The 10,867-nt window shown below is 39.2% G+C and overlaps 1 protein-coding gene across 1 annotated transcript in view; it reads right to left on the bottom strand.

The window, feature by feature from the left end:
• Positions 1-225: 225 nt before the first annotated feature.
• The window catches only part of LOC113535765 (receptor tyrosine-protein kinase erbB-4), a 93,569-nt gene continuing 82,927 nt past the window's right edge, over positions 226-10,867 (bottom strand). The window contains exons 15-27 of the mRNA XM_034300422.2: positions 10,502-10,656; positions 9,672-9,716; positions 9,373-9,505; positions 8,951-9,073; positions 8,764-8,862; positions 7,581-7,766; positions 6,374-6,529; positions 6,207-6,270; positions 5,971-6,117; positions 4,338-4,435; positions 4,102-4,236; positions 3,247-3,523; positions 226-2,494 (exon numbers count right to left, since the gene is read on the bottom strand). Of these exons, the coding sequence (XP_034156313.2) occupies positions 1,653-2,494; positions 3,247-3,523; positions 4,102-4,236; positions 4,338-4,435; positions 5,971-6,117; positions 6,207-6,270; positions 6,374-6,529; positions 7,581-7,766; positions 8,764-8,862; positions 8,951-9,073; positions 9,373-9,505; positions 9,672-9,716; positions 10,502-10,656 (2,460 nt within the window). The 3' untranslated portion in view covers positions 226-1,652. The remainder of the gene's footprint in view (positions 2,495-3,246; positions 3,524-4,101; positions 4,237-4,337; positions 4,436-5,970; positions 6,118-6,206; positions 6,271-6,373; positions 6,530-7,580; positions 7,767-8,763; positions 8,863-8,950; positions 9,074-9,372; positions 9,506-9,671; positions 9,717-10,501; positions 10,657-10,867) is intronic.

The raw sequence follows: 10,867 nt of genomic DNA, 5'->3' as shown, positions 1-10,867 counted from the left end.
GTGTTGATTTTCTAATACACTCTCGTTTCTATATTAACAACGTAGTGTTATACATAAGTTTCTGTGAGGAGACATTTTATTTAACATTTAACGTTTTCTACCACAGGAAAGTTTTCAAGACAGAGCAATTTACGCTTTGTGGTTTCTCTGCTGTGGTTTTTTTGTGTGCGTAAGTAATTTCAAGAGAGAGAAAAGGGAGAGGTTGGTTAGGGAATAGCTGCTATAACATAAATAACTTGTTATGTAGAACATGAAACATTGAAATAAATGGGTAAACAGTATAATGTGTTGTTCTTTAATAAATAAAAATTGACAAATTGCTGTGGTATAAGAGGAATAAAACACTTTGGGATGGGCTTTTATAGAAAAATAATCAAATACAGTGTGGGAATAGTAATTCACTTTTGCTAGCAAAAATCTGTGGAGCTATGTAACGTAAAAAATCAAACCAAGAATCATCATCATAATCCAAGTCAAGGCTTGGCCCTAACGCTACAAATGCGCAATAAGCCTTTGCAAACATAGTAAGATGCAACAAGGTATGAATAGACTAATAGGCTAATCAAGGACTTAACACAGAACAGGTGAACACATTAGGGCAAACAATAAATGATAGCACAGGCGTAAAGATAGAACTAGAACCAAAATAAAGGCACATGGCAAAACAAAAAAAAAGTATATGGCATGAAATTTGCATAAAATAATTCCCTTAAAACATCTCCTCATATTTTTTTCTCAATCTTTGACTTGATTGTGTCTATAATGGTGTAAAAGCCATGTAATGTAACCCGAGTTTCAAAAAGCCTGACATGTTTTACATTAAATAAGACATTTATTTAGTATTTTTATCAAAAAGAAGATACAACTGTACATGAGTAGAAGGAAAACAGACAGAAGAGAAACACCAAGGCTAGTTAAATAACGTGTGTATGTATTTGTAGAGGTGTAAAAGAAGATGTAAAAATGTTAAGTTAATACATTATCAAACACAAGCATATTTATCCATGTCTTTCAATGGCTGTGCATTGCCTGTATGACTGTTTTATTCCTCAAGAGCAATAGGCATCCACTCCACATCTGAAAGATGTCCTAGTTTGCTGAGAATAAAATCTAGCAACCCACAAATCATTTGATAAGTGTAACGGCAAATGTAGCATAACATGCAAGAAGAGCATTAAATATGAAAAAAAAAAAAAAAACCATCCATAAATCAGTCAATATGGCACTTTGGACACACTCTCACAGAGAGTAAATGAAAACTTATCACATTGGGCTAATATCCAGTTTTGCTTTTAAACATGCTATTTTTGCCAATGATGTTGACCTTAAAAAAATAATACAGTATGTTTCTTGGCAAAGGACATCCAGTTTCAAAGGTCTACGTTCGAATTTATGTTAGCTGTACCGTGTCATAATTAACATCACACATGAAGAATCGTTAACCTAGACAAGACTGCTAAACACTAACTTATAAAGAATGGCTGGAAGGAAGGCAGTATTCTTGGAATGATACCTGACTGAACTGGTATTCCCACTGATATTATGGATATTGAAAGTTTGGAAATCAGAAACAGTATCATTCAGAAATAAGTGGGAAAGAATGGCCTGCTGGTCATGGAATCAGGCTCTGGAGAACATGGATGACTAGGATGTTACACTACAGTGTTTCTCTGGCGATATGGTGGAGGAGGCAAACTTGTTCCTGGCCTCATGGCTTCAGACTCTGGAGTATACTCTGCGTTCTTGGTAACACTGGACCGGACACAGCCATTCTGCTTGAGACTTTGTCTGTAGAGGCTTGAATGGCAGCTCTGGGAGGAGCTATGAAGGTTCCCTTGGGATGCTTTGAGTGGAAGACTATGTTGCCAGTAATCTGGGTTGTCAAAGGTCTTCCAGTACTTCTTGTCCACCAGGATCATTCCAGGATGAACTTGTTGGGTAATGCTGCCTGAGTGGATCGGATGGCCTGAGAGCCCACTTTTACCAGCAGCTACAGACTTTCCCATATGGATGAGTGGATCTACAGGTCCAGGCTGGACTTGGTGGTTTACAAGGCAAGTCTGATTTGAGGATACAGATTTGCTGGGATTTACATGGAAACCATGGACAGAATGTGTATGATGGACACTGTGGCTCATTGATTCACTTTGAGGATGATGAACAGGTGGAATTGAGAAATGAACATGTGCTCCTTGGCTGTTGTAATGGGATCTTCCTTCTTTTGCCTGTGCGGTTACTGGTGCCTGACTGATAGTCGTGCTGGCTGCTGTTGTGAACTGCAATGGGGCAGAAACTTCATTTTTCTTCAGAATCGCTTTGTTTGTATTGCCTTTGTTATGGAAAGTATTGAGATAAACAGGTTCATTATTGTACTTCTCATCAACCTTAGAAGGTCCATCAAATGTGCTGTGGTATGCTGGGTTGTCCAGTGCCTGAATTTCCATATTTTTTCTTAGTGTCACAAAAGGGTTCTCTTCAACAGCATTCTGATGATCTAAGAACATGAAAAGACAAAGCATCAAAATACTACCCTAAATCAAATAAGAGCAGGTTGCTTATTCTTAATACAAAACCTATTTTCAAGGGTTGAATGCTAGTAACCTATCGATGCTATCTAAAACAGTGGCCCACAAACAACTGACTCTACAATATGTTAATAATTTTTGCATGGGTCAATTGTGCTATTCATTCTCTTAGTCATCAAACTGTGGAGGAACTTGGGAGCAATCAGTGTCACAAGAAAGACCTATATGGCCAAACGTTTGTGGACACCTGACCATCTCACCCATATGTGGGCCTAACCCAAACTGTCATCACAAAGCTGGAAGGACACAATTGTATAGAATGTCTTTGTATGCTGTAGCATTACAATTTCCGTTTACTGGAGCTAAGAGGCTGCAACCTGTTCCAGCATGATAATGCCGCAGGTCCAAATAATGTTTGTACTTGAAATATTTACCAAGAACTGTGAATGTCGGGTTCACAGTATCAAAAAAATTATCAAAAGAGGATGTATTTATGGCAACATGATCATCCCCTTGCCGGGAATTCATACGCTCATTTGTTTCCCTTAGTCTTTGTAACTTCATTTAGCTAGCTAACTAGCTTGTAACATATGTTATTACACAACAGCTACCATTTTCTAGCCTCATCAATTACTTTTCCAAGCAACCAAAACATGGGACTAGGCAGCACACTGCAGCTTCCGCTTGCCCACCTTTGAGAACACAAGAAGTTTCTCTCTACCTGATGAGCTGTTGTCCTTTCTCAGCGCCACATATCCGTCCTCATCAGTTTTCCCCCGCTGTGTTCTCTCCTGCAAGAAGTTCGTAGTATCTGCACTGTAGCACTGGCTGCTGCTACCCTCCACAAATCCAGCACTGGGCTGCTTCTTCACATTTTTGTCACCATCCTGTGAGCTGAGAGCCACTTGCTGGGTTCCAGTTGGGCCGAATGATACCTGGGAACGTCCCCCTGCTGCTTCCTTTTGGCTACGAGGTCCATCATGATTCCGGAAATGGTTCTATTCAATGGAAAAAGAAATACTATTGAAATATTTTCCCTTGGAACCAGGAAATAAAATAGTTTCGTGTTTCTCTGAGACACATTTACTTTATAATGGTACAATTTAGCTATATTGCTGTTTAGTCTAATTAATGATTTGTAATAAATAAATTTACTGTACTTATACTCAGAAAAGGGCACAGGATGATATTTGTGAATTCTCTTCCCAATAGATGATGCTTTATTCTAATTACATTAGAATTATTTTGCAATAAACAACAATTATGTGGTTTAAAAAAAAAAAAAAAAAAAAGGTCTGCTTATTGAAAACTTCACCATGTCAATGATTAAAAAATGACACATTTTTTAATCAGTTTATGTGGCACGCCATCCTACAAGGCCCCATGCATGAGCTGTTGCTATAGAAAGGATGACGTATTAGAATTAGCGCATTAATACTGTATAAACCTGTGATCTGATTTACAGCCAAAACTACTGTAAGAACTGCTGATACAGGAAATGAATCAACATCTGTCTAACTAGAATTAAGTATTCAAGATGTATTAGTGGGATACTACTCAGCATTAGGGCGCGCACTTGTGTTCTCGATGAACAGGCATGAGGTCCCAAAAATTCCTCAGCATCCAAAAGTTCTCCCCAATCATCTTCTTCTACGAGACTTTGGAAGAAGTTACTGTGGTTGGGACTAGGCAGCTTCATGCAGTCATCCCCCTGAGACAAAAAAATAAAAATGGCCAATTACTCTCTGTCCCGGAAAGTGTCCTCAGATAGTGAAAAGGACAAAACAGTTTATTTTTCTGCAGCTTACTCACCTGGATGACTAGATATCTCTGAGGGTCTCTAGCCATCCTGCAGAATTCAGCAGCGAGCTCTTTAAACCTGGGCCGACTGTCAGCATCGATCATCCAGCCTTGAGGTGGTGACACAACATGACAACATAAGCTGAGGAATGAAGCGACTCAGTGACAGCTTTGACACATGCAGCTGCATTGGTTTATTTGAATGCCATAACAACACTGCGGACAAAAGGTCCTATCGGCCTCTAGATTAGATGTCACTGTTTCGGTGACATCCTGACTCGGGAATCAACTCAAATTACTGGGCTGTTGACAATAAGAACGATTTGCTCCTTACAACTCATTTGCATGCACCACTGATCTCTATTTCCCCACAATTCATTTCCATGTTAAATAACCAGCAATTACTCAAGCCATCTTAGTAACAGAAATGCATTGTTAATTAAAAACCTAATTAAAAACCTTTAATTAGAACTAAAGCCTTGTCTATTTATTTATCTCAGATGTCATTCTGATAAAGTAGTTAAAACTTGATCTAGTTTACCATCTTTGTCAGAGAAAAAAAGGAATTTTCCACATTTTGTTTTGTTACAACCTGGAACTCTCTATATAAATCTGGAAGACCTCAGTGTTTGTCAGAGAACATACCTAAGCAAACTGCATCAAGAAGCCATCAAAACCATTGTGACAATGTCCATTGTTAAAAGCGCTATACAAATAAAATTGAATTGAATTGAATTGAATCAAAACAAGTCTGGGACAAGTTCTGAAAAAGTATCAATCAGGTTTTGGTTATAAAAAAATATCTCAAACTTTGACCATCCCACAAACTGACATTAAATCCATTATCAAAAATGTAAAGAATATGTCACAACCTCAAATCTATCTAGAGGAGGCTGTGAAGTCAATGAACAGGTAAGGATGGCATTAGTCAGAGAAGCAACCAAGTTGCCAAAGGTAACTCTGAAGGAACTGGAGAGATCCACAGAGTTGTAAGAAGAAAGCAATTTGTTGAAAAAGGGCCTATTAAAATCCTATTTGCAGATTTTTGGGGGAAAAAAACATTTGGAAAAAGGTTCTCTGAACTTTTACAGTGTCACAGCAGTCTCACTGTGAGGCATGGTGGTGGTAGCATCATGTTGTGGCTATGCTTTTCATCAGCAAGAACTGGTTGAGGACAAAATAGGTGAAACCAAATAAAGGAAAATCCTACAAGAAAACCTGTTCTAGTCTGCAAGAGACAGGGGGAGAATGTTCAACAGGATGTTGAACCTAAGTATCCTGACAAAGCTACACTGGAGTGGTTCAAAACCAAGAACTTGAATGTGTTAGAATGGTCCAGGCAAAACCCAGAGGTCAATCTTATTGAGAATCTGTGGCAAGACTGTTCCAAAATTGCTGTTCACCATCCAGTATCCCTCCAGTCTGACAGAGCTTGAGCCATTTTGCCAAAAGGAATGGGCAAAAATATCAGGATGCCGATGTACAAAGCTTACAGGGGCATATTTGGACCCATTTCAATTCCAGACTATAACATTACAAAATGTGGGAAAGTTCAAGGCACTTTATGCACAAAGGTGTTAATTAGATGATAATTAAGCTTTTTTAGGAATGTTTAAGAGCTGAATTTGTTTAAGAACTGACTCACATTTAACCATGACAATGTAGACATCTATGGTGCATATAGGGGGTTGAGGCAGACGTTCTCCTTTCTCCAGGATATCAGGGATTTCATGAGCAGAAATTCCATCATATGGCTTTCCACCAAATGTCATCAACTCCCAGATCGTCACTCCTGAAAGAAGGAAATTGGTTTTATGTCTTTTAAATAATGGACAGAGAGACCAGTGATATAATTTGCAAGTTTAAATATTACTCTCTTACCATAGCTCCAGACATCGCTCTGGTGTGTAAATTTTCTATACTGAATGCATTCCAGTGCCATCCACTTGATGGGCATCAGCATAAGGGAAGAAAAACATTATCAAATATAGTAACATGTTAAATCAATGCATCTGTGTGAGTTAGAACTTCCTTTTCTTGAGTCTGACCTTGTTTCCATCTGCATTATACTGCTTTTCATCAGCATCCAGAAGGTGAGCAAGCCCAAAGTCAGTAATCTTGATGTGGTTTGGAGATTTCACCAAAATATTATGAGCAGCCAGGTTTCTGTGGACCAGCCTCCTCTCCTCCAAGTACATCATACCCTGTTAGTAGTCAAAATAATTTTGCATGTATTAACTGGTCCATTTTTGTGCTGTGATCATAACCCACAAAACAACTACTTTTTAAACTTTCAAATAATTGTGCCTCAGAGCTTTTATATTTGAAGCTGAAAAAAATAACCAGTTCTGACTGAAGGACGTGTTTTAAGACACTGAACATGTGTGACTTGGCCTGCATCATGGATGCACCCAGTACATATGATTCTGGATTTTTGTCTCTATAATCTGCTACCAAGACTGGCCCTGGGGTATGGGGCATGGGATGAAGACTGCAGCCACGACACGACAAGAGAAGCAGGTCTACCAGCCGCCTGTGTTTTGGCAGCAGGTGGCTACTCAGTCCCAGTTGGATGTTTCAACAAGGACAGGATTAGCACCATGGCCAATAACCACAAAGACAGTAATCAAAATGGTCTGCGGCCAAGGAAAAAGATGAAGACAACAAATGCCCTGATCACGACTGGTCACAGATTTCCCTAAGCCTACTGTCCAGCTGAGGATGCACACCATCTGGACCTGAGCACACTTTCCCCTCGGACTACCGTATTACAAGCTACACCATCCTACCATCCCCTCCCTTTCTTTTATCCCATCTGTTTTGCTTCTGCCTTTCCCTGTGGGGGTTGCAGTGTTAACAAGCTGCAAAGGTCAGTCCAGACTTCTCTATCCTCAGCCACAGATTCCAGTTCCTCCTGGGGATCCCCAATCATTCCCATGCAGGGTCTTTTTGGTCTTTGGTCCATCCAGTGGGAGGTGCCTGATACAGCTCTAACATGAGCCAACCAGGGGGCATCCTGAACCACCTCAACTGGGTCCTCTTGATTCAAGATAGGAACTCAGCTCCTGTTAAAGCAGAATCGTGCATGCTGGATGGCTGAGCTCCTCATCCTAACAAGGAGAGTAAGCCCCGCAACCCTACGGAACCTTATTTCTGCTGCTTTGTACTCTTGACCTTATACTTTTGGTAATATCCATTCAACTTTTTTAATTGATCAGCCACATATCGCCAACAAATCAAATCAAAACCTCTTACCTTGGCAATCTGCACACACCAGTTGAGCAGTAGTTGAGAGCCAATGTTGTCCTTGTGCTCGTGAACATAGTCCAACAGACAGCCATGGGGCATGAGCTGGGTCACTAGCTGCATGTTGGGGCTCATACACACCCCAAGCAATCTCACCACATGGGGGTGATCCATGCTGGACATCAATAGTACCATCTGTTGAGACGGCAGAGAGAAACATAATTCAGTGAACAATAATGCTGCTGCTAATGTTCCTCCTGAACACCTTAGGTGGATTACTTCTTGTAATGAAATATTTTAATTCATTCATTCATTCATCTTCAACAACTGCCTTGTACTAGTCACGGTTGTGATGGGACCAGTAACAATCCCAGTAGCATTGGGCGCAAAGTAGGAGAATTAACCCTGGATAGGATGCCAGTCCATTACAGGGCAATATTTGAATTTACTTGTAAAATTCTAAATAATGGTGGTATGATTTAAAAGGAAATAAAAGTAACATTGCAACTAACAAAGGATGGGAGGATAATTGTGGGTCAGGGCAAAACCACCTGAGGCTTTGATAAATTGATCTATTTATCAAGTGCTGTTCTGAGTAGAATGTTTTAAATTCTGCGAAGAACACCATTAGCATTTCGGATGTAGTTAATCTGTGTAGTTAGCCTCTGCGATTGAACTGTTAGCAATAAATTATGCATGTAAAAGTTTTTGGTATTTTGAATAAAGCTTATGCGATGTTTGTATCCTAGTTTGCAGTAGACAACAGGCAGACAGACACATTATGAAGCCCAGAAGGCAGAAGGGGTTTGTGTGTGTGTGTTTGTGTGTGTGCGCTACTTGCTCATGCCCCTGAACTGTTCAAACTCACATCAGTTGACAGTATCTGTCTCTGTATGTGGTTAAACGTGACACTGATGACTTTACATTTACATTTTCACATAAAAGCACATGCTGATATGCACTAAATTACTCATATGTATTTAATGAGCATTTCGTAATTTTTAGCGCCCTCTGCTGCCTGCAGATTAGAACTGCAACAAAAACATTGATGAGCCTTCCCTATTCCCCAATCAATTCTACAACCCCAAGTGAAACTCAGGATTTGGCTGTATAGTTTTCCCCAAATGCCAGCTCCAATATAAATCAAACTTGCTAAAGGATTGAGAATTGCGGTCATATGTGATGAACTTACATCCATAAACTTTGCGTTGGCTTTCGGTCCTGTAGTTTCACTGAGGACTTTTACGGTAACTGGGATTTTCACACTCTCACCTTCAGGTATCCAGATGCCCTGACAGAGAAAAACACATCGATGACATCATGCAAGGACCATGAATATACACTAAGTGTGTATAAACACACGCCCATAACATATTTACCTTGTAGACAGTACCAAAGGTTCCAGATCCCAGGATTTTAACTTTCTTGAGTTCAGTTTCCTTCAGTAAGCGCAGCTGAGCCTGATTCAGTGCTGTTCCACTATCTGTCAGAGGCTCCAGGAGCTGATCCACACACAGATCCCAGATCAGTTATTACAATAACACACTCACATACACTATACACCTATATATACACACAGCAGATCCCAGATCAATTACAATAACACACTCACATACACTATACACCTATATATACACACAGCAGTTCTCAGATCAGTTATTACAATAACACACTCACATACACTATACACCTATATACACACTCATATACACTATATGCCTGTATACACACACACACACCACAAATCCTGGATCAGTGATTACAATAAGAAAACCCGGAGAACTGTCTTTCCTCTTCTCACCTCGGTGTCCAGGAAGCGACGCAGAGCTCTTTTCTTCTTGATTCTCCTGCGTCTGACAAAAATGGCCAAACCGAGGGCAATGATGACGACCACAAACAGTCCAACTATCATTCCAGCTACAATCAGTGGAGTACTGAAAAAAAATTAAGAAGGTGTTGCAATGCTGGAAACCATGCAAGGTCACGGACATGATTGACAGGAAGTACAACTATTCTTTCTGCTGTTATCATGATGCAATGAAACCATCGGTAACAACAGAACGGCTCTAACAGTAATGTCGGCCCTGAGACGTAGCGCACCTGTCCAGAAATCCAATGCAGTCCTGGATGTGGGAGCCAGTGCAACTGTAGGTAAAAGAGAACAACGAATCAAACCAGTCCAAATAAATAAATAAATAAATAAATAAATAAATAAATAAAAACATTTTTAAAATCTACTTTTTGAATAGATTTTGAATGTGTGCACAAGAAAGCCTTAACGATGGATAATAATAATAATAATAACAATAATAATAATAATAATTGTTTAAATTTGTATTTTGTTTTTTGTAAACAATGGAGAAATAGACTATTAGTAAATAGATAGATAGATAGATAGATAGATATAATTTGTAAGCTGAAGCGGAAAAGTTGTTGTACCCGTTTAATAGGCATAAACAAACAAAGAAACAAATAAATAAATATCTATTAATAATAATAATAATAATAATAATAACAATAACAATAATAATAATAATAATAATTCTTTTTTTGCAAACAGGGTGAACATTTTTTATTTATTAAGCTATCATGACTTAATAATTCATTTGCACAGTTAATTTTCAAATGCTGCCTGACTGAAGTGAAAAAGTTGCCATAAAACAAAAAAGTGCAGTAGTGTGATGGAAATCGATTGCTACAGTGTGAAACGTAACACACTAAATATGTCGCTACTATAGTTTAAATGTTTTGCCCCAAGGGATGTGCAAACATTTGCACACTTGGCTGCACAAATTAATTCAATTAGACAGCTCTATTCCAGAGAAAGTGGTGGTTTGCGTTCCTTACCCCTTTAAACGCCCAGCTTATTTTTCAGCAGTTCACATTAAATGCTGTTATTCCGTAAATACGGTAACAGTAATGACAGTTACCCCTGGGTGCAGTTGGGGTGGCAGGGTCGGCACTCGTTGTTGGCTTCGGCGTATTTGAAGATGAAGCTGTCGGCTCCCTGCAGGCCGTTAGGACACTTCTCCACACAGTTAGGTCCGTCTTTTAGATGAACGCACTTCGTACAGTGATCCGGACCCTAACGAGAGAAAGACAGAGAAACATGGTGGGTTCACGTTAATGTAACTATAAACGGATAAAAAGCGACATGTCATTGTTTAATAAATTAAAAAAAAACTATTTAATTGTTGGTGTAAGAGGAATAAAACTCTTCCAGCCATGCAGTTATAGGAAAATAATCATCTTCGAGGTAGTAATAGTAACTCCGCTTCAACACACAACAACATACC

This window comes from Pangasianodon hypophthalmus, chromosome 26 (assembly GCF_027358585.1).
Source record: "Pangasianodon hypophthalmus isolate fPanHyp1 chromosome 26, fPanHyp1.pri, whole genome shotgun sequence".
In the NCBI taxonomy this organism is placed as follows: domain Eukaryota; kingdom Metazoa; phylum Chordata; class Actinopteri; order Siluriformes; family Pangasiidae; genus Pangasianodon; species Pangasianodon hypophthalmus.
This window is presented reverse-complemented; position numbering and strand designations above follow the sequence as displayed.